The following is a 24,424-nucleotide window of genomic DNA, read 5'->3' as shown; positions in this document are numbered from 1 at the left end:
ATTTTAGGACCCTGAAAAACAGCCTCAATAAATCCAAATTAAAAAAAAAAAAAACCCTGAAAAAAGGAGCAGGCGGTTGGAACCGATATCAAAATCGGCTCGGAACACTCTTACTTGAATAATTTCTCAGTTATCAGATGTTAATTCCAGGGTCCCCACACTTTTTTTCACTTTTCAAAAATATAAAAATATCCATCAGTCAGTTCTGAACCGCTAAGATCTATTCTACCAAATATGAGTGTGCCTTTCCAGTGACAGATGTGTGCGAATGTACCACGCTTAGTAGCAAAAATGTGGAACAGGGAATGTGAGTTGTGTCCATAACATATAGCATCCTACAATGGTGCAATTTGCCTTTGACACCCATTTTGAAATATTTTTAAAATGACAATGCATCAGCTATTGAATGTAACATTAAACAACAACTAAGTGCTACCATGTTTAATTATAAGAGAATAAGATTACAAATTCAATTTGCAGACACATTTATTGTACAACACAATCTGTTAGGGTTAAGGGAATTGCTTAACGCCTCATATTAATAGTGAAGGTTGGATTTTAAACATTACAATGAAATAAATAGGCTAGATTTCCAAAACAGTTAAATTATTCCATGAGTTTAAGACTGGAAGAATCGATTTTTCAAATTCCATAACGTTTCCATGACCGTGGGGACCCTGTAATTCATGAAGTTTGTTGAAACTGGCCAAAAACAAGTTAAAAAAAAAAAAAGCTGAAATAAGTGCAAAGATAAACTAAGAATGTTCTCTTTGTCCTCTACAGGCTCCAGCAGCTCACAACACTAATCTGGATAAAGTGCATTGAATTGAGGACAAAAATTTACACACCAGCATCAAGGACAGGTTTTTATTAATATTTCGTAATACCATATATAATGCAATTGCATATCTTTGGCGAAAATAAATCTTATAAACATTTTATCAACAGAGGTTAGCATACAAAAACCAAAAGGTGTCAGTCCAATAGACACATCAGACAAACTGATACTAGGTTGGCAGCTTTTGTCAAATGCAAGAAAATCCGTTATCCCCACTTTGACCCTTAAATGTTTCAGTAGTAGCTCGTTACCAAATTAGCTCCGTTTCTTCTGACTCAGTGTCACCTCGAGAACAGCGTCTTGGCATTTTCAAGTGCTACAGAACAAATGAATACAATTCAAACTTTGACAAGTCATTCCATAATTTCTCCGCAGTTGTCCATGCACTCCAACGTGGGTTTCAACAACAGCTGCAGGGGGAACTGTGTTTAATCCAGTGATATTCAAAACATTTCAACATCTGGAAGCATGAAACCTGAGTGGCAGTTTTCTTCTTTAATGGTCTAAAGTGGGATGATGAGATGCTGAGTGCTAATCATTCATTTCCGACTACTTTTTTTTTTTGTTGTTGTTGTCAAAAATACCTAAACATAAAACACAAATAAAAAGACTGTAAAGTGATTTAATCAGGTTCTACAGTGTATGGGTAATTTATCTTCATTTTCAAACCCGGCAGTAAATCGGTTTTGGCAAACAGTGGATTAACTTTGATCCTCAATCCTTTCTGTCTTCTATCAAGCCTAAGCTAAACAAAACATCAAGGAGGGCAACAAAAAAAAAATGGCAGTCGTGATGATTAAAATGTGTGGGAAAAGCGCGTACATTGGCAAAAATGCTTCATTAATAAAACAAAATGAATAGAACAAAGTATTGCTGTAAAACAAACAAGGAGAACAACAAACGTATCCAGAAGTCACAGAATGAGAAAAATTAAAACGCACCCTCGTCGTTTGCTTCAAACGACCAGTGTATGAAAGAGTCTGCTTTCAGAAGCATCCCATAAATTAAAGTCATAAATAAAGATGATTAACGAACAATAATTTGTTCTCTTTTTCACAGCTAAACAAGACCAGTGTATGCAAATATTACTTTCACCTGAAGGTTCTCGCTGTAAAGCAACAACTATTGAAACCAAATGATTGGTTAAGTCATATACTGACCAATTATCTCCCATTTCCTCTGGAAGAGCACTTGTAAAAAAAATTTAAAAAAAATAAATCCCAAATTTTTATTACGTTTGTGGCAGTGAAAGAACATCGTGGCCATGGCTCTTTTGCACATTACTTCAGTGGCACGAGAAAGAAATGTTGGCACTGATCACGCACGTTGCTATACTAACAGGCACAGTGACGTTATTGTGCACTGTGGCGAGAAGGGATTTCCACTTATCCTCTTTGCTTTGTATTCTGCAGCTTCTTGAAATAAAAGCTCAAATGAAAACAGTTGTACAAGTGCAACTTCCTCTTAGCAAACTGTATGAAATCAACTGATTTAAAAAAACAAAAAACAATAGACTCCATTTCACAGCTTGAGAAAAGAACAACGGGCACTTCCTTATTTTGTTCTAGCAGGAAGAACAAGGACCAAACACCAGCTGAGGGCCCGTGATGGCAGCAGCAGCAAGTCTTCAGTATCTCGCCTGCGAGCGACTGCACATAAACAGGTCACTTCCTTCTGTCTGCGGCTACGCTGCCCTCCTCTTTAATGCTCAATAAGCTCTTTTTTTGCTCTGTGAACCAGAAGTGCTCATTTCTTGGAACTCATTTTAGTGACAAAAACAGCAAACCAAACAACTGTAGTTCCTCTGGCAACCTCTAAAACATTGGACACTGGTCATTTACCTGCTCACGTTTCATAATATTAACCTGCATCACCCACAGAGCAGCTGTAGCGCGATTTAATGTCACGTCAGTAAACCATAAACTCACTGGAGCTGCATTTGGCAGTAGTTGAGAAGCATCAATTAATCATAACTTGTCATCTTAGGCTGAGGTTTCCATGGACTATGACGAACACGCTGAATCAAACCTACTGTATGAACACACGGCGAACATGTGGCCCAACGTTGCAGATGTTCACTTTGCTTAGGCTGTCATTGGACATGAATAATGAAATCAACAGAACATGCAGTGGGCCTAAAAAATACAAAAATAATAAAACAGCTCAGAATGGGATGGCAGCAAAAACTGAGCACAGGAGTACAGCAACGGTTGCAACTTATCTTGGCAGTGGAAGAGTAATACTAGTCCCACATCTTGGAATCCTGAAATAGAGCGGCTGTTCACGTTACATTGTTCATATGTCCTAATACTACTTCGTTCTGTCTCTTGGTAGTAAAGGTTCCACTAATGGAAAATACCGCCGTGGAGCAAAAGCAGAAAGTTAAGATGGTGGATTGTTATTGCATTCTTTTTTTTCCTAAACGAGGATTACTGGCGCTCCTTTCTAAATGGTAGTGATTTTTTTCTTTTATGTTAAGCACAAAAATGAGTTAACACCACAAGGGTTTTTTTTTTTTTTTGTTTTTGTTTTTTTTTGCCTGTTACAAACATGCACTCATTCGTTTTATAAATAGATTCACTTGGAAGAGGATACAGGTTTGAGGAGGAAGCATGCAACGCTTTGAGTATAAAACCTTCAGGTTTTTTTCCCCTCATCTTTTTTTTTTTTTTTTAATTTTTTTTAGAAAGAAGCAGATTTTGAATTACAATTTTCTAATCCAACCAAGCAGGCAGGTTGTTTTAGATGGGTGTCGTGAAGTTGTCCATACGTCCAGACAGCCCTCCTCAGTGGTCACCTACCCCGAGTTACTTTATATGGCTTTGTTCTCCTGTGTGAACGATACTATTGCCATTAGTTTTGTTGGACAAGACACCTCCCAAACAAACAAAAAAGGCTCAAAATGGTCAAAGTATGATCAGATAAGGAGAAGGAGGCACACTGGGACAAATGATTCGGGGTCAGAGGTCAGGACTCACAGGGTCCAATGTTTCATAGAGGCAAATAAAAAAAGAGAGAAAACTATTTCCTGTTAAGTTTTGTGCTCTTGATAGTGCGTTTGGATCCTTCTGTGCAGCTGCGTATACCAGCGAGGTGTAGCAAGGAACCGGCGGCTTCCTTCAGCTCCTCATCCAGCTCCACCTTCACCTCACAGCGGGCTCTCTTGCCAGAAGGCCACTTGATGGCGGGCGGGCGTCGCAGGGTCTGGTGGACGCCCCGCTCGTCCCAGAGGTCAGAGTCCTCGTCGCTGTGAAATCCTTCGCTGCCGGCTCGGCGGGACTGGCTGCGCTCGCAGCCGCCTTCGTCGAGGGAGGAGAGGGAGGAGGAGGAGGAGCGGGAGGAGCAGCGCTGTAAAGCTACGCTGCTGTAGTTGTGGTCCTGCTTTGGGTCGCTGCTCACCAGCACGGAGTCAGGACGAGAGAGGTCCAGAGGGCCGTCAGAATTACCTGGAAGAGAAACAGATAGAATAAAATCTGATCATTTAAAGCTGATTAACTGCATCGGATATAAACTACATTCAGAGGGAAAGGATATAGTTTCAAAGGCAGAGAAACTGACCAGATTTTACATTTATTTCTTAACTTTAAATTCCATGATCGACCAAACATGCTACCCAGGTTGGGATCAATTATAATCATGTAATTTGTAACTAATTACAATTATGACGTAAATATAATATATTACACTTTAGCACAATGGCTTTTTGATTTTACAGTGGAGTTGGTAGATGGCTCACTGTACTGTTACTGTATTTATCGGTATTATATTTGTATTATTTTTTTCCTGAAGGTGATGCACTTGTATTTAACCCTATTTTATTTAATTATGTATGTTTTCTTTTCTATGTTTTAGTGTTTTTTATTTTTTTCATTCAGTATTCTGGAGCATCTGTAAAAAAAAACAAAAAAAATTCCCTAGAGATAAATCAAGTACATCTTATTCGAATTCTAATTGTATTAATCGTAATCGAATTGTAACTGGGTTCAGATAACTGACTTTGTAATTGTAATTGCCATGGACAACTCCATAATTACTGTCAATTACAGTTTAATTAAACGCAAACCTGGGGAACCATGTTAGAGTTCTATGGCGAACACATACGTACTCCCACTACCTGTCAGTTCTCTTCAGGATCATTTTACCATTTTTGACAAAAAAAAAGGCTCAGACACCCACACCAAAAATATTAATACCAATATTTACATGAATAAGGAAGTCTAACAAGGTAACCATGTATTTTACAGCTGATTTAAAACATGAGATGCTAACAGAAAGCTAACACAAGGAAAGATACGTTTTATGAGCTCATTTATTTCAGGTTCGGTAATTGTGATTAATTGAAAGTGAACTTTAGTAATTGAGAACATGATTGTAATTTTAATTGTGATTGGGGAAAAATGCCAGTCACCCTAATTGTAATTGAGTTGTAAATAAACACGGATAATTGAAAACGTAATTGTAAATGAAAAATGTAATTGACCCCATTGCTGCATGCTACCGATTCAGCTTGGCTAAGATGTTGTTTATGCCATGTTTGGTGTTAAAGTGAAGATTAGGCTTACACAGAATTGTGCCGTACTTGTGTTGGCCAAAGCACTGCAAAAGTGTCTCCAATGGCTTTTATGAGTAGAAACATGCATTAAGTGAATTATTTTACACCTAAAGTTTATGCAACAGGTACCCATTTAAAAAAGTACCTTCACAACATGAATTAAATAGTTAACCTTCAGTTGATATTGCCACTTTATCCAGTGTATTGCAAAAGTATGAAAATCTAATGCTGCCTAAGGCAGCGTTGTGGTCAATTAATATCTGACAATTGTGCAATTATGGCGTATTTATAAATCTGTTTCTGTTGTAACCATAATTAATATGTAACTGAGTTTAGATAATTAACTTTGTACTTCTATGGAAATTTCTATGGAATTTCATGGAAATTCTACAAAAACTGTTCATTACATTTAATTTAACTCCAACCTGTGGAACCATGTTAGTTCTATGGTTACACATACGTAGTTAATTATTAAAACATGTTTCATATCAACTTTCCCCACTATCTGTCACTTCTCTTCAGGATAATTTTACCATTTGAAAAAAAAAAAAATGAAATTGAGGGGTATACTGACAGAAAAAATGCTCAGAGCAATACTAATATTTTCATTGATTAGGAAGCCAAACAAGGTAACCAAGAGATGAGAAACAAATTAGATGATAGATAATATTTTTTTAGCTGATTTAAGACATGGTCAAACTGACCCGTTATCATAAGAGATGCTAACAGAAAGCAAACACAAGAAAAAGGTTATTATTTATTGATGGCTCAATAATTGTGTTTCATTGTAATTGAGAACGTAATTGTAATCGACTTTCAGGGGAAAAATAATAATTGTAACTTTAATTGTAAGCAGAGGTGTGCTAAAATATCAATACGATATATAGCAATATTTCATCTTGCGGTACGTTTTTGATACACTGGAGCCGAATATTGATTTTTTTATTATTTTTTTTAAAATCCTTTTGAGACAAGTTAAGTACTAAGCACAAGTTAAATGTTCTCAGGTTTTTAAGTTTATAAAGAACAATTTGATATTAGTATTAGCACTGACATGTGCAGTCTGCAGTGCAGGTTTAAGTTTTCACATGGTGGTATGTTAAAGTAAGTTAAAATGAGAGCCCAGGTTTTCATAGACCACCCAGTTGTTTATATCATAATCCACGGACGGAAATGTTTATTTTTCACATGCAGGGAAATTTTCCATTTTTCACAAAACAAGTTAATTCTGCTTGTTAAACAGCACTGATCTGTGTCCATGTTTACAGAGAAGTTGATAATACCAGCACTGAAATGAGTATTTTCTACATTCATTTTGTTTTTCATGATTTAAAGTTAATTTGCACAAACATCATTAACAATATTTTGGTAAAGCATTATTTTGTATCAGTCTACCCTTAAAGACTTAAACATAAAACAAGCACATGTGACTAGTCGTGGTCAGTGTGTGTGAAGAAGAGCCACTGTGCAATATACACTTTGTTTTACTGGGCTGTCATTCATGTGAAATTGATCGACAATGTTTTGTAATTCCTGTGAAATCAATTCAGTGCAGTCAATAAATTCAGAATTTCTTCAGTGACACAGATGTCGTAAAGTATCGTAGATTAAATCTCCCACGATATACCGATCATCGCAGAATTGCTGTATCATGATAATATCGTTATCAAAAATAAATAAATAAATATTGCGATATATCGTATTGCGAGGTACCTGGCGATAACCAGCCCTAATTGTAAAAAATGTCAGCCACCATAATCATAATTGAGTTGTAATTGAACATTGGAGACGTAATTGAAAAATGTAATTGACCCCAACCCTGACCTCAGGTGTATCAGGTGTAACAGCCACTGTTTTGCTTTCAACAAGAAATATAAAAGCACACACATGAAGATAAATGATTAAACCAAGCAATGATGGGGTGGTATGTCTGGGGGTGTGGGACTAAACATTGGAACAGAAAGTGAACGTATGGTTGCTTGTGGATTCTCTTACATGGGTCAACGTGGTGCCCTGGGGCAGAGTTTAAGAGCATCATGGCAGTGGCAGCATCAATGTCAGACTCTGGAAAAGGAGAGAACATGCATGATGGTCAGTCCTTCGCTTTTTTTGGTACTTTTTTGTCGCCTTCTCTGATTGGACTGGGATGCTTCATTTGAAAAAAAAAAACTAGAGACACAAGACTTAGAGTAGAGATAAGTAAGAGGATAAATTCAAGTTGCTGATAATGTAGGTGTATCCAATCCTTTCAGGGGCTGACAAAGTGTCTAAGAGCCTCATAGCTCACTTCTGGGGGTCTAAATTATTAATGATTACAGTGAGACTGAGTGCTCGACTCTGAGCACCGGGAAAACCTCCGCCTGTCGTCAAGGTTACAAATCCAAGAGGCGAGGGGCGAGAGGAGGCTGACTGAGAGATTTTTTTACCACTGTGGTCAACATGAAGCATCAATGACTGAAACGCAACAAATCAAACCAAGAGTTGAGGATAAAACACGGCACAGAGATGTTGAATGCGCTGGGAGTGAAATGTGCGAAGGCAACAGAATCAAAACACTGCACAAAGACGAGCTGGAGATAAAAAAAAAAAAAAAAACTACACACCCGCAGATTCTTGCTGGGGCGGCAGCTTTTATTGTATGAGTAAACATTGAAGAACTGAGATGGGCTCTCTTACCTTTAAGTGAGCAGCCTCGTAGAAAGAGATGTCTGCAGAGAGAGCGAGGGAGGAACAAAGTTTGAATTTACAAATAACATGCAAAAAAAAAAAAGTCAAATTTCCACCGTGGAAATCAAAGCAAACAATGTGATCAGAAGTCAACAAACAACCATACAATGTTCGAAAAAAATACATTCTGAATTAGGACAATCGGTCATACTTTTCTTGAAGTTTTATACATAAGGCTGACATTACACTGTCATTATCAGTCATTAGCATGAACTAAGTGTCGCTCGCTAACTTATGAATTCGTGTACCCTCCGTTCTTTGGTTATTCCGTTTTAAAACCAAATCAAAATCACAAATTCACAGAACGGTTATTTTGTTTTACTGATTCAAAACCAAAACAGAAATACAGAAAAACCAGAAACTAGATAAGCAGTGATTTTCTGTTTTTTTTTTAATTTATGTTTGTGAGATATTTGGATATTTATGGAGAAATTAGAGCGAGCTGAGAACTGAAATCCGCTGCACCTGGTTTCCCTCCCCAGGTCCTGGATCAGGTCTCCTCACATAATAGAACGGTTTAGGATTTATTTCAGCAGTTTTCTGGTCCTGCTCTTGTTTTCATTCAGTCTGTGGATGTTTTAGCTCATAAAAAACTGCTCACATTTATTTTTGAGGCTGGTGTGAGGAACAATAGATGTTAGAACTTCTACCATTTGACACTTTTGCAAAAAACAATTACAGCTTTTTTGAGGGCAGTAATTTTTTTTTAATTTTGCACGTTATAAATACCACTAACAGAAGCCGTCAACACACGCGGAAGTTGATCACAAGAAACGAGTAACACTAGTAGATTCATTACACCGCCCCAAGTTCCACATATTTTACGTAACATCCATTTTTTTGGTTTTAATTTATTAATGTAGTAATAATGTTTCAATAATGTGACTTATGCGTTGCTCCTTTTTCGTCCGGGAGCAAAAGTCTGCCCAGTCACCAGTTTAACTGTAACACTGTTCGGTAAAGTTGGCAGATATTCACAGATTCAAACTTCCAGCATCGGTAACTCTTTAACGAAACGTGATCGACACACAAATTACACCCCTGCCATTAGTGTGAGGTGGACAACATGATACAAGATCATTTTTTAATCAAACGCAGCAGAGTAAAAATCCGTCTGTCGGTCGTTCTGTGTGGTGAGATTAAAACATGAAGCTCTCGTCTTAGTTTCGCTGTAATTATCCAAATATCACACAAACAGAACAAGATTTAATTTTAAAACAGAAAAACACTGCTTGTTTGGTTTTTCTGTATTTCTGTTTTGGTTTTAAGTCAGAAAAACAAAATAACCACACTGTTTATTTGTTATTTTGATTTGGTTTTAAAACGGAATAACCAAAAAACGAAATGTACACCGATTCTTAAGACAACTTTGGAGCTATGTTGGCATTTTTTGGGTTAGGTGTAAGGATCTAGTGGGGTTTAGTAGGATTTGGGTAACAAACGACACTTAATGACAGCCTTCATGACAACTCATTCATGCTAATGACAGGAATCATGTCATAATAATGGCAGCATAATGTCAGCCTTATGAATAAAACTTCTAGCAAAGTGTTACTGAACACTTATAGTGAGCCACTAGTGCTTGAATCAGTCGACAACAATGATCTCCACCATCTTCATGGGATCAGAGAGTGGATGGTGTTCTTTTTTCTTTTTACCTGGGTGTAGAGGCGGGTGGTGTGCAGAAGGCATGTGCAGCCGGGAAGTGCTGCTTCTTAAGGGCCTGGATTAGATTAGGGCGGTACTCAGGGTCCACACACCACAAAGAGCCTTTTCCATTGGCCTGTGTGAGAGAGAGCAGGAATGTTAAGGACGACAAACAGCATGCTGTGTATGTTACTGTAACTCTGAGAAGATTCTACATTCAAAAACTTTATTGATCATCTGAAAGGTTTTTCATTCACCATTTCAGATCAGAGTGTAATCCATCACTGACACCTTTAAGGCAATTTCCCCTCTCTTCAACACCAGGTTAACACATGGCCTCATCTTACATAGTTATATGGATAATCTTTACTCTCTTTAGGTAAATCATTACCCTACCATGTGTCATATTGAAACCAACAAGCATGTTTCAGCTGATAAGACAGAATACAGGCACGTATCATATTGCTGTAACATGTCTTCAGGTCCCAATGAAGGATGCAAATTAAACTGTATCAAGTTTGTGAAGAATAAACGTGAGCTGTGAACGGTGATCTATACTGCTGAGTCACTGAAGGTCACACAAAGTACAAGTACTCAAGTTACTGTAACTGAGTTGCTTTTGTGGGTACTTGTACTTTTTTGAGCATATTTCTAAATCAGTAACTTTACTTGTACTTAAGTACATTTTAAAAGAAGTAAAGTAAATAATTTGTTACATTTCTACACCCAACCGTTACTGAGTAAATTATTATTTTTTGTGATGATTTAGACATGCCAGTTGTGATCAACGCCCAGCCACTTGGCACATTTAGCCTGGCACTGTTTTAGAGTTCATAAATGTAGCTATACTGAGAGCCACAGAATTTTTTTTTTAATTTTGAAATGAATTCATTGGTGCTATTTTTTTAATTTTTTTTTTTAAATTGTACATTTTGACAAACTGTTCGTTTCATACAGATGCCTTTGTTCCAATAGGGAAAGATTTCATCTCTTCCTTTTTAAGTTCATAAATGAACTGTTTACCGTATGTAAGGGAACTGTGGCAAGATTTATTACCAAAAGTAAAAGTGGGGGTGGAAGTAACTAGTAACTTTTACTTTAAGTACTATTTAATTGAGCTACTTTTTACTTGAACTTGAATATTTTATGCATGACTTGCTTGTACTTGTGTACAATTTCAATCAGGTAACAGTACTTCTACTTGAGTAGATATACCAGTACTCTTTACACCTCTGCAAATAACACCATCGTCACTTGTCCAGTAAAAATGTCTGACCAAACCTTTGAGTAATTTCTCTTTACATTTCTTGAAATGATCTATAAATAAATAACACAGTAGCTATAATAATGAAATATGTGATAAATACATTCATTTACACAAAACAGAAAGTATTTTGTAGATTAAACTGCAGTAAAATTAGACTGGAAATTAGTTTACACAACTAAACTACTGAATAATAAATTCATAGGAGCCTCGAAACAAAAGAAAAATGTGCTTGGCAGTGCCGTATGTGTGTGTGATGACATTGTCTAGAGGTGTGTGCACCAGTTTATCTGATGGTGCTTACTCCTGCCCGGTCTGGGAGAATCAAGGGAGGGAGGAGAATAACCTTGACTCAGATTACCAGCCAGCCCCGATGCAGGAAGAAACATCACCATGGCAACGGAAACCACCAGCCAGTGTCATGTGCTGGTCTCTCAGCAGACGAAAGGGCCCATGCTGTGCACCTGCATCACAGCCTGCTACTAGTTCAGCCCCAACCAAGGTGGAAATAAAAACGGGCTGGAAACCGGGACACGTGCACAGCAGTAATGTAGTGGAGACATAAACTACAAGTTTTATGAGGGGCGACACAGACGAACAAAGGTTAGCAGCTCTTCCTGTCATCTAGTCCGTTTAATCTCTTGTAAAGCCATTCCATGTTCTACCCAAGGATGAAGGAATTTCTCTGGGTACTCAAGTTTCATAGCATCAAACACGAAAGAGAAGTTTTCTAAATTTGACAAGGGAAGTGTGTGTGTGTGCGTGTGCGTGTGTGTGTGTTAGACCTTGTGATATATTTCGACTGGGACCCTAACCAAGATGTGCTGGAAAGCCTGAGATCCCTCATCACGGTGAGCAGCACCAATAGAAGACAAAGGATTGATAGGTGTGAAGCTTGATTCCCTTGAATAATTGTTTTATAACCCAAACTGTCGCTTATGTTTACAGATATTTACCAAGAATAAAGTGCAACAACACAAAATTAAACATTAAAATTTATCAGAGATGTTTTAGTTTATGAACCAAGCTGGAATCTCAGATCTTCTGGAACTGCTCTTTTAACTGTTCCAAAGAGAAAAACTAAAAAGTTTGTAGACTAATGCGTGGGGATCTGAGAGTATCACGATTTTTAAACTTAAGCTAAAAACCTATTTATTCCGTCTGGCTTTTATGTAGTGCTTTATGATTTTTATTTAATATTTTCTATTTTAAAAATTGTTCCCTTCTCTCCTTTGTTTTTATTTCTGACTCTCCTTATTAATAATCTTTTTAATCATTTTGATAAATTACTTCTGTGTGCATTAGTCTCTAAACCTTTTTATCGTGTTTAACTTTTGTCAATCATATGAACACATTCCTGTGAAGCACTTTAATTTACAATTGAATTTGTAAGAAAGGTGCGATTAAAATAAAGTTTCATTGATTGATCGAAACATAAAAATAATTCCAATATCCCCTTTGTGAAAGAGTTAGTGATTGTATTCCTCTTATTCTTGATTCAGAAGAGGGTTTTTTTGTCATGAGAAAGCAGCATTGGATTGATATCATATCAATACAAAAAGCATTAAAAATGCACCGATTCTTGTAGTTGTTGAGATGTTTTCACTTTTTTTAACACCTCTCTGACATTAGGATGTGGAATGTCACGTATGTCACGTACAATGACTAGGCTCCCCTATTTGGTTGACATTAACAACTTGCAGTAACAAAAGCTCCTCTTTCTTCTGCACTTCTTTGAGTGAATTATGCAATGTAAACAGACCCTGCTTTGTTTACATCAGATGAACTCAGAAAATTACCTTCATATTACTGTGGCAAAATTTGGTTTGCAGAATCAATCAAAGCTAATTAACAGTAGCTAGCAGGTAAATTAACGCTTCGTCAGCACACACACTCTTCTTGCACAGTCTGCGCATGCAGCTTGTGTTTGTTTTTGTGTGTTTGACCTTTAGTAACGCACATGTGCTTATCAGCTTTAAGAAAAAGAATGTAAGAAGCAAGTGAGAGGAGGCGGAAAATACCAAAAACTACACATGCTCTGTCTCTATCAGATCAAAGAAGAAGCCTCGACACCTTACGATGAGTTCGTCTCTTCTGAATGTTGCAAACTTCCAGCTCTGAGATTGTGTTGAGGTAAAAGTAGTTGTGCTGCCTTTTAGTTCTCCAGGAGTAAATGTCCTATCTTTCAGTGTGCTGTTTGCACTTCCTCTGAGGGAGTTTCTGTGACCTTGCCTGAATTCCACAGTTATCACGGCAGAGTTATTCACACTGCAGCTCCAAGTCTAGCAATGGCTACTGGATTTTCCACATTTATACTTGGCACAGTCCTAGCCGAGCTGTGTGATACAAGTCAAAGCATATCTTTTTAGTTTAGAGTTAACAGTCACGGCTGACAGCTGCTCTTCACACTTAGATTGACTCACATGCTTGCTTTTCACTACATTTCTGAAACAGGTTTTAAAGTACTAGAAAGGGAGTAGTGAACCAACCTTTCCCAAACTCTTTTCCACCTTGCGGAAGCATTTGTTGAGGGACAAGTTGTGACGGACAGAGTTCTTCCAGCCAGTCGGAGCGTTGGAGAAATAAGGGAAGTGCTCGAGAATCCAGCCATAGATTTCTTTAACAGGCAAAGACTTGCTGGGAGACTGCTCAATGGCCATATAGATGAGAAGGGAAAATGAGAACGGTGGCTTGGACTTCAATGAGTCTCTCTCCCTAACTCTGCCATGTGATGAAGAGGATGATGTGCCCTGGAGGGACTTGTAGTCTCCCTCTATGTCAAAGAGTGGACTGCCGCTTGGTTGAGCTTCAGGACCTCCCAGAGTAAAATTCTGAAGCAGGTTCTCATGGAGCCAGTTAAGGTTGGTGAGCTCCTCGTCCTCGGGACCACTGGTACGATCCACGCTGGTCGCCAACGGACTGGATGCACACTCCGCCTCAGGCAGAGTCCCCATACCACATACCCCTCTCAGCCCAGTCCGTTCCTCTTGCATACCCGGAATTTCCGTTTTCTTATCCGGTGACATCCCAATGATTGGACCCATTAAATCACACAGAGGTCTGTGAGGAGACAGAAAAACAATGGTATGAACATGATGCATATCAAGGTAAGAATTTGATTGTGAAATTCAAAACGAAGTTTGCAGCATGAAATAAATGGATGAGACATTTTGGAATGATGCGCTCTCAAGCATTGACCTGTTTTTGTTAGCGTCCCTGGGGACACAAACCCTGTAGCCGAGCCTGTCTGAAGCTATTGCACTTACAGACCCTCTTCTTGCCCTCTCCTCCTCGCCTGGTGAAAACGGAAAGACTCTCAGCCCCATCCCGCACCCTTACAACACCTCTTGACTTCAAGCCGAGGAGCTTTGAGGACATCCTCTCAAGCAAGTGAGCTGACTTAAGGCTCCACTCAAACGCCCACCTCATTTCAGACCAGACGGAGACACTCCTTATGTGTAAATGAGCATGAGACCATTCAGTAATGGTAGGAATAGGTGAAGGACCTCCATCCTAAAGAGTGGATCTCGCTCATTAATGCACATGTCAGCCGAACTACTATACTACTACTACTACTCAGTTACTTAATAGCACACAAACATCCAATGTGGTCACAGCAGACCATTCCAAAAAGTCCAAACCAACAACTTCTCCTTTATCAGGTAACGATGATGGTTTTTTAATGGCTGTAAAAAAAAAAAAACCTTGGACAGTGGACATAGAGTAACAGTGTCTTAGTTTAGTTTTCAGTTGTGCAAAGAAAAAGATCATCCTCCCTACAAGGACACCTGCTGAACTGCCAATTTACCAAAAGCTTACCTTAACCAGACATTAACTCGCTCTATACACCAGAAGACACGAGCAGTGGTTTTGCATGCTGCTTGTTAATGCCAAGAGCATAAAGAGTGAGCTCTCTGTCGCAGCTCACAACAAGCTTTATGTCCTAAGAGTCACCATGGCAACGATGCCACATCTTATATTAAATAGAGGAAAAATCCCACAAACAAAAATAAGTGAGCAATCTTGGCTGAAATTGCTAACTTTAATAAACACTTTTACCAGGAATACCAAGCAGATACCCCTGTAGAATTTGTGTGTGTGGACACTAGATATTCTGCTGTGTGTGTGTCAATGTAGTGGTTGAAGGTTGGTGGAGTTAAAGTCGCACAATTTGGTGGATAGGCATTTCTTTTCAGTAAAATGGGTCAAACTCGAGTGTTTGCACGATGGCTGAGACAAGAGAGGGAGTGTATGTGCACACTACAGTCAACTGGGACTTTTGTTCAGATACCTCTAATGTAATCATCCATTTGCAGGGATAATACACTACGCCATTATTTTATTTGGCAGACTAATAAAACCTTGTAGAAAAGAAACAAAGAGACTAAAAGCAGTAGCTGTAATTGTGCAAGTGAGGGAGGCTACACAAGTTAACCTCAGTGCAGGATGAATCACCCAGTTCTCTGCAAATAAGGCAATAGATATGTCAACCAGCTTGGAAATGTTCATTTTTACTTTAGAAAAAAAGACTCTGCTGACAATACCTGAGTTTTATTCTTTATTCTGAATAAATTCACTAATCTAATTTATTCATTCTTTCCTAAAAGACACCTTGTAAATGATCTATTTAAGTCAGAAAGATGATTCCATGATGATGTGAAGAAAAGAGGTTTAGGATCTTTAGGGGGTCAAAACCAATACAGGGGAGTACATAGAGTGAATCACATCATAATTCATAATAAATAGTTAATTCCTTTAAAATCTTTGAAAGTTTTCCCACCTATCAAGTCTGTGCTATATGACCTATAGCAGAGACCTACTGTGGGTATGTGTGTAGCTGCCAGGTTGCAGAAAAAAATGTGAAACCTCAGTATTGGACACGAATGAATCAAACCTCAAAAAAGTCTACTTGCTAAAATGTCATCAGGAATGCTTGGCGAGTGCCAGCAGACTTTCATTATTAAGTATTACATTCCCTGAATTAAACAATAATGTTTTTTTTTTTATTATTCAAAATGTCAACAAAAAGAACACCAACTGAGCTGAAGATTTTGCTTAACATATAAAAGTTTTTTTAGGCATATATTAGAATATTGATGTGTCATTTATCAGATGCATTTTTGGAGGCTTACAACAGTCCTCAATGCTGTTGTGCTGAGTTAAGTCACGGCAAAGCTAGGTTTTCCAGCCAGCTGTCATTTGACTTATTCAGGTAATGATGACTTTTTGACCCAACGACGCATGAACATTATTAACCATGTAACATAAACACAGAAACCCGACACCTTGACATGATCTCATGGTTATTTCTAACAGACTGAAGAATAATTCACAATACAAAAATCACAAATTCAGATTAACAAAATCATCTGCTGCAAAATAACCAAAAGTTCTGATAACAGAAGCCTTTACTTTTGCATATAAAATACACGTCAGTGTTTTTTCAGTGCATGTTGCATTCAGGCGTGATCTGTTTATATCACATTAAACCACAACCCATTACAGGTGTGTCATACATTATTATAACTGTGTCAGGAATTGTAAATGATACAGTATATCACAAAGGTTTTTCCAGTGAGTAGTCAACACTCCACATTGTATTATGTAAACAGACACAAATATATATAGCTTAATGGCTAAAGGCTGGGATACACTGTGCGATTTTTTTAATCTTTGTACTCAGTTCCAGCTCAAACTGTGCGACTCATGTGCAGAACCCGAATGTGCGCAGCGCACGATGCATGTTCTCACACTATATGGACCGACACTCTGACACGATCTGACTGCTCACACTGTACATTCATACAAGACACGTGGGGGTCTTGTTTCCGGGAATGCAACGTACAAATTAGAAGAAGAACTCTGAAGCGTCACCATTAAAACAGACGAAGAAGAAAAACCTGGAAGTGGAAAGACACTCGCAAATCTCCGCAAAAAGAGCTTTAAAAAAAAAAAGACGGCGATGTGATGGACCAGGAGCTGGCTGGAAAGATGTGGGCAGTACAGTGTGAGCGTTTACGGTAAGCCGGTCCGTGGCACTGCTTCAACTATGAGATACCCTCACGAGGAGCGACTGGATTTCAAACATGTTTCATTTCCTTACGACCACACGATTGCTGATCGGGAGCTGGTCATGAAGTGTTCATCACTTCTCGTGACCCCATGTATACTACACGATGCACGACACACTACTTAGCAGAGACTCGCACAATCCCAAAAATAGACGCACGAGTCAAACATCAGCTCAAAATGGGCCAAGAATTGCACAGTGTATGCCTCCCTTAAGGTGTTCATAAAGATCAAGAGAGCTTCACCCAAGGCTTTCTCAACAAACTTAACCCCTCAGCTGAGCCCTCAGCGCCACAAGGAGCTTATCCTCTTTTCAGAAGCTCCTCCAATGGCCGTCATTTAAATATGAAGAGAGCCCGGGTGGACGGATGAGAAAGCTGGTCCTGCATCCAGCCAAATACAGGAAGTGTTTGACTGCAGCTGGTCAATTACCACTGCTGCAGCGATGATCACAGTTATCATTGCTCTTATGAAAGTGCATCAAAGAGAGGCGGCTGGGAACACAATATATAATGGGACACAAGTGTTTGGAAAGTGGAGAGGGAAGAGGGAGCTAATAAGCCGGACTGGCCTGTTGACTGCTGCTCATAACTGAAAATACACCAAAGCTGTAGCGGCGGTGACCTGATGGCTCATCTGCAAGTTAAAATAGCCGTTCATACAGCCAGCCTCGTCATATTCATGTGCAAACAGGCAGGCAAACAGCAGGTGCCAAGGCACATTTTCCCCCTCTTTCAAACTGCTCTTTTATCCTGTTAAGCACTTAGCCCATTCAAAAATACATAAAGACATATGGAGATAGCTTTAAGTGGCAAATCAAGCCATTGATGTGTCAGATATGTATGTGGGAATGCTGAGGGGATGATAGTTGTGATAAAATGAGGAAGTACTGGTTGGAAATGTTTTTGTTTTTTTTGTGGGAGCAAAATCTCACAATCAGGATCCAGTTGCCACGGCAGCCAACAGTGTAAGGGAGGCAATTGTGCTCATGTCTGTGCATGAAGAGTGCACTAATGTGAAGCGATCAATACAGGCAGAAACTGCTGAGGCTAGCAGTCTGTTGCTGCTCTCCGCAAACCTGTCTGACAAAGAGCAGTGGGAAAAAGGCCACCGCCAACCTTCACGTCTGGTTGTGACTGACAGTCACAAAGCCATACTGTAAAACAGCAAATCCAATGTTTCCAAAAATGATTGAGGTAGCAAATTAATTTAAATACAGTTTGTGGATTAAATCGTTTGGATTTTGAAGTGAAAAAGCTACACTTCATGACATATGTCCTAATGCCACACCCCATTTACAAGAGAAAAAAAAGAAACAGTCAACAAAAACCGGTTACACCTCTTAGTCTGTAACGGATACAAGGTGTGTTGCAAAGCCCTATGATGATGACAGCTGTAATTTGAAACCCTAACTGATATTTAGACGACAAAACACTGGCTGCAGCTCTGGAAATATGAATGAGACCAAAGGAAAACAAGAGAGAGAGGCTGTTTTATTGTGAGGTAACCAAGTGGCATAGCTTTTAAATAAAGGGGAGGGTAGAAGTATGTCAAAACAAATAAATCCAGGTTTAGTGAAAAAGGTTAATCGTGCTACTGTTAAAGAATGTGTTTCTAAATGAAGCTTCAGCCCAAGTCCCTCAAGCTACAATCTACTCTGCACCTGAGGTGAAAGCAAAACGAAAGAGCTCGCACAAAGCTTTAAAAACTGGCCCCACGCTCTGCTTATACAAAGGAGCAGTTGTTTTTGCTCTAGTCATGTTTCCGAAGTACTCAGTATTCACCTCGCAGTTTCAAACAGTGGAGCGGGTGGGAAGGAAACACCTCCTGCCTGTTGAGGAAGTTCATTTTCAGAAAACAAATTCAGACTTTTGAAACAGTGGCAGATAGACTCCATTCCTACCCTAAAAGCAATGGAAATGGAACATCAAGAGGCAGGAGTTGTCAAATCTGTACTTTGGAATCAAGGAACCTGATTCTCATCATCATGTAAATGAGACACAGCTGAAGAAAACAAGTTTGAAGCTAATGTGTTAAGTAATTCAATCAGTCTGTGGAAAACAAACAACGAAAATGAAAGATAATGAGTGTTTTTCACTGGTGACGGTAAGCACACACAGTGATATTACTACTGAAATAGAAGAGACTGCACTTTGACTAGAGGAGAGGCCTTCCAAAGTACAAACCTGCCTGTGCCAACAATGTAACCTTATCTCTTAGATCATGTGGTCAGTGTATAAACACTCTTGATCAACACTTACAACTAACACTGGTGCTTTCAAATACATTTATGTTTGTGTTTTCTTGATAAATCGTGAGAAAAACAGCTGTGATGTGAATTTTATCTGTTCAAACTCAGAGCCTTTCTTTCATTAGCTAGGTTTTCCACTTCAACCCTTCCAGGAATGTTGTCCAAGTGAGATTACATGGTCCTTAAGGCTCGAAAAGGCAATCAAGACAAGCCATTATGAGTTAATATAATTTAGAAAATGAATCGAACGGAATAACTCCCTGAAACAAAAATGGAAATATACGTTTACAGACTTGTTTCTGGAGAAAATCCACACATTTCCCTGTGAAATATGTGCCTAAACGTGTAGCTGCTAGCAAGTGTTTGGAAGATTTAAACACAAAGGCGTTTAAGATCGCGCGAGATTTGGTGGGTTTTGAGCAAACCTTTTTGGCTACTTAAGCATAAAAATTTCAAATTATTTACAAGATTTAACCCAATTAATCCCCATTAAGCATGTCTGGCATGATTTGACAATGTTAACCAGTGGTATGTCAGTACTGTATATCAAATTAAGGAGAGCCAATCAAATGATGATTCAATTTTAAATGGAAAATCGGAGGTTCTATTCATCTACCAACCTCTGTAATCAGTCAGGTTTCGGGACACTTTGACAAGTGCTTGTTGAAAAAAAAAAAAAAATCATACTTTTCTAATTTGATACATTATGAAAGAAACAATCCTGATCAAATGTGTACTCTTGTTATACTGCTCTGAAATATATAGTACAACTACGGTAATCATATGACACAGCTCCCTTCCCTCAACTGATGCTACTCACAGTAAGCAGAGACCTATTGGGCCATGTCTTGAGTTCAGTAGGCCATGAATAAGAGCAGTCAATAGGGTCGGGGAGGAGCAAGAAAAAAGACGCACAAAAAAGCTCCACACTAAAAAAAAAAAATGGCACACGACCGCTGTGAATCTGCTACCAAAAAAAGATAAGTGTATGATCCTAATATTCTGGACAAATGGAAGGCAAACAAATTTAAAACCTGAGTCTCGTGCTCTTTTTTTAATGTAAAACCTGTGATGTAATTACTGCACTGTCAGCTGACCCAAATTTGTACAACGGTGAAAAGTTAAGGGCAAATCTTATAAATAGAAGCAGTGTGGTTGTGCTGCAATCTCTGGAGATGCTAAATGGCATGACACACCTTGAAAATCTACCCTTACGCTTCGTCTTTTTAACTGAACTGGAAAACATCTGGTGTTGCTTGGATAAAGAGGATATACCATTGCAGCCTCACAGAAAGTTGTGGGTTCAATCCCCTGGTGGATTTCTCTTAACAGCTTGATTGCACTAATCCAGACAGCTTAATGACAAAGAAAAATCAGGATGGATTGACAAAATATCAAACGATGCTTAAGAGTATTTTGGTGGGAAAGTCCTGGCTTCAAACGTATAAAAAGATGGTACCCTACCTGTAAACAATATGAAACAACTAAATTTAATTCTGTACTGTGACTCGCTATTTTCTTTGGCCAAATACATACTATAATAATAAGACATTTGGTTGTGAGAAAATAAAAAATATTCCTCATAACAATGCAATGAATAAAGAAAACTCATCTAAAATGAATATAGAATAACTTTCCTATTTCATTTTTATCCCAATATTCCTTAAATATTTACCATTAGTCTGTAATGTTCAGAAATTGAACTGAAAACTATTTGAGCTTTTCTATCTACCGGTAATCAATTCTAATAGTTAAAGCACAGGACTTTTGTCTAGGGAAATCAAAAAATAAATAAAAATACATAACCACTACTTATGTGTTTATCTACAAAAAGGATGGTGGACATAGAAGGACAACCTTTTCATTTTCTCCAGTTCAGAGCACTATGATGAGACTACACACATTACATAGCAACACCATTCATTTAAAATGAAAATGTTCAGCCACTTTTTATAGGATACTGACCACATGCTACCAATATCTGCATTTAGTCTAGCAATTTACGTCTGCAGTTTCTAACATTAAATATTTAATACACTAAATTTTCAGACAATAATATGCTGAACTACCGACTTCGTCTCATCATAATAATTTCTCTTCTGCCAGCAATGGAGCAACTTCCCCTTAGGTTGATAACCCAGTGTTTACAAAGTTGTGCTCGATGGACTGCTGACTGGGTAAGACAAAGAAAACTATAATTATGAACCTAAAAATTGGGAGGTTATACATTCATAATGACAAAAGCTAAAGATATGGTTAGCAAAAATACCAGGGCTTCATGTCAGAAATGATGAGTCCCATAAACAATAACAATGATTAGCTATTCAGACATCAACAGTGAGAGCAGATCTACTCTACAGTAATCAATGAAACATGTCATACTATTGACTGTACAATAGAAAACATAATATTTACACAACATGTAGTTTCCATTCCTCCATGTGACTGATTCTTTCATTGTGGAACTGATGACTTTTTTCACCATAACTATATTTTATACTAGAAGTGTGACAATATCTCGATACGGCGATATATCGCGATATTTTTTTCCGCACGATTGATTATTTATATGCTTGCGCGATTTTTTGGGAGGGGATTTAAGATTTATTATATTATTATAAAAACCTTTTTTGCTTTTTCACTAAAATGTGCAGGTAGGTCTTCACATAAATTTTGTCACTCTTGAAGGAACCAATATATTGTTTACTGGAATATTGCACTATAATGGTGTCACTGGTAAGAAAGACCCTATTTTTTGTTTACAGAAAGCACTATTGTAGATACTTATTCGTTTACATTGGTATGTTGACACTTATTTACAGAAATGTTGCACTAAAATAGTGTCACTATTCATAGGACACTTTTTCAATTTATTGTCTTTCAGAGATATAAAATAAAAAAAATTGTATTTTTTCACTTAATCTTTTTTTTTCTTGTTATGTCATAGATTATCGTAAATGGATTTCTGACCAATATATTGATAATTGTTATCGTGAGCTTTGTATCGTGTATCGTATTGTGAGGTGCCCAGAGGTTCCCACCCCTATTTTATACTATAATTGTGTCTACTTTTCCTTATATTATTTATTATTATTTACAGTATGCTGCTGGCTCTGAGGCACACTTTTTATTTTACGTGTTCTCACATCAAACATGAATCATTGAGTGCCATGAGAGGGTGTATTGTTGTACTTGGTGCTTTATAAATAAAGTTGAATTGAATTTTATGTTATGGCTTGCTCTAGGAACAAAAACACCTTCAAAAACAAAGAATAATCCTTACATTACACTCATTTAAATTGAGGTCAAGCAAACAGTGGCATATGTCGCTGCCCATTCAACTCTATGGAAAACTTTTCTCATTCCTTGCCTCCATTTCTCATTGTCATGTCAATACTGGGTCATGGCACATCTTATTTATAGTAGTGGCGGTCACTAAAGTTAGCATACCCTTGTCCGTGAGACAACGGTACATACCCTACAGACACTTCTTTATATACAGCCATTGCATGAGAGGACAAGGGCTTAGGCTCACCACAGCACCACAAAGACAACAGATGTTTGACCTACAATATAACCATTGGGATAAAAACAATAATTAAAAAAAAAAAAAAACACATATGCCATATTTCAAACATCTGTTTTATTCACCCTTCTGCTCCTTAAAGCCTTGATGTCTGGCTTTATCAACTGGGGGGGGGGCTAGTAAATAAAAAGAAAGGAAATGACACACTAAAGACAACAACAACCTATCAAGACAATCAAAAGGAAGACCCAACCCATATTTGACAGGAATAACTCCAACTTTAGCAAACAAGGACACTAATATTATCCATAAAGCTTTCTTTATCTGGGTCATTTTTGTGATCATTCATTACATCATGTTCTTAGCTACCAGTGTAGCCCTAGTCTGTACCATCGCTATATAACATGCAATATTTATCTATTTATAGATCCAAGGGGAAATATGAGTCAAACTATTTCACCAACAAAATACGTGGTTTGAGGTCGCTGTTGGCTTGTGTAAGCAGACCACTTAATAAAACACAGGAATTAAAGCCAGACTAGGAAAATGAACTGAAAGTGCTGCTGTTTAGAAGCAAATACTGGTGTGTGCTGCTTTGTAATGTAACACACAACCAGACAGAGGCTCTACACAAAGTTACACGTCATGACGTGGACTGTTTCACAACATCCACCGACACACGGGACACATCTATGGGAACTTTATCATTTCGCTTTGTTAACCCTCAGGACAAAGTTCACTAAAATGAACAAGGTTAGCTTAGTAGCGTTAGCAAGTGAGTCGGTGGGTCTGTACAAAGCGAGCTTTCGCGTAGGATTAAAACAAAAGTAAAACATTTCAAAGAACGTAAAAACAGGAAGTAGGCTTTTACTCAACTACTGCCGTGTCCTTTATGCTTTGGAGACGAATAATAGAGAAGTTGCCATTAGCTAGCTGGCCACATGCTGTCGCTTGTTCTGCCATGCTGGCTGCTCACGAGCAACGTCACTTGACCACATTTACTTTTAGCTTGTTCGAAACACAAACCCCGTCCACTGGCCGAGGGACACCGTCACCGCGAACCGAACAACAAACTATACAAATAAATAAAAATAAAAAAGCTCAGTAACACACTCACAATCATCCACGGCGTGCCTCGATACTGGTGAGTTTAAAAGATACGTCAGCGCGCTGTCGATTTGTGTCTCACACAATGTCAGAGATCAGATCAGCAGCTGCTTCCTCCATGCATGCTGCGCGCAGATCGCTCAGCGCACACGGCAACGCTACCAAACCCCTAGCCGTCGTCATGGCAACAGGTCCACTTCAGCCAATCAAAACTCCTCCCCTCCTATCTCCCCTGGCAACTGCTGCAGCGCAGGAGCTCCGAGAGCGCGCACGCACTCCAGTTTTCGCATCTTGAAAATGTGCTTTCACTTTTTTTCACTCTCTCTCTTTTCTTTTCTTCTTCTTTTTTTATTTTACATTGAAACATGACCTATAATATATCTGCGTCTGTTATATTAATCAAATTAAAAATCAGCTAAAGCACGTGTCTCAATAATATCCAG

General features: G+C 38.3%; 1 protein-coding gene across 2 annotated transcripts; it reads right to left on the bottom strand.

Moving 5' to 3' along the window:
* Positions 1–853: 853 nt before the first annotated feature.
* On the bottom strand, positions 854–24,424 carry foxn2a (forkhead box N2a). 2 transcript variants are annotated; one of them, XM_028468642.1, is made up of 6 exons: positions 23,992–24,424; positions 13,518–14,088; positions 9,776–9,900; positions 8,067–8,098; positions 7,386–7,454; positions 854–4,284 (listed from the first exon to the last, which is right to left on the bottom strand). In XM_028468642.1, exons 2-6 carry the CDS (start codon positions 14,070–14,072, stop codon positions 3,860–3,862), a joined length of 1,206 nt encoding a protein of 401 aa, XP_028324443.1. In that variant the 5' UTR covers positions 14,073–14,088; positions 23,992–24,424; the 3' UTR covers positions 854–3,859. The 2 variants fall into 2 exon arrangements, with proteins under 2 accessions (XP_028324443.1, XP_028324444.1); XM_028468643.1 differs by lacking the exon at positions 23,992–24,424 and adding an exon at positions 23,750–23,872.

This window comes from Gouania willdenowi, chromosome 15 (genome assembly GCF_900634775.1).
Source record: "Gouania willdenowi chromosome 15, fGouWil2.1, whole genome shotgun sequence".
In the NCBI taxonomy this organism is placed as follows: Eukaryota; Metazoa; Chordata; class Actinopteri; order Blenniiformes; family Gobiesocidae; genus Gouania; species Gouania willdenowi.
This window is presented reverse-complemented; position numbering and strand designations above follow the sequence as displayed.

Bases quoted from the DNA above. Each gene is read 5' to 3' on its own strand.
- foxn2a (XM_028468642.1), bottom strand. From the start codon at position 14,072: ATGGGTCCAATCATTGGGATGTCACCGGATAAGAAAACGGAAATTCCG. The intron at 9,901-13,517 runs GTTGGTTCACTA...TCTCTCACACAG, and splicing joins TGGAAAAGAGTTTGGGAAAG to GCCAATGGAAAAGGCTCTTT. The intron at 8,099-9,775 runs GTAAAAAGAAAA...CTCTCTCTGCAG, and splicing joins CCACCCGCCTCTACACCCAG to ACATCTCTTTCTACGAGGCT.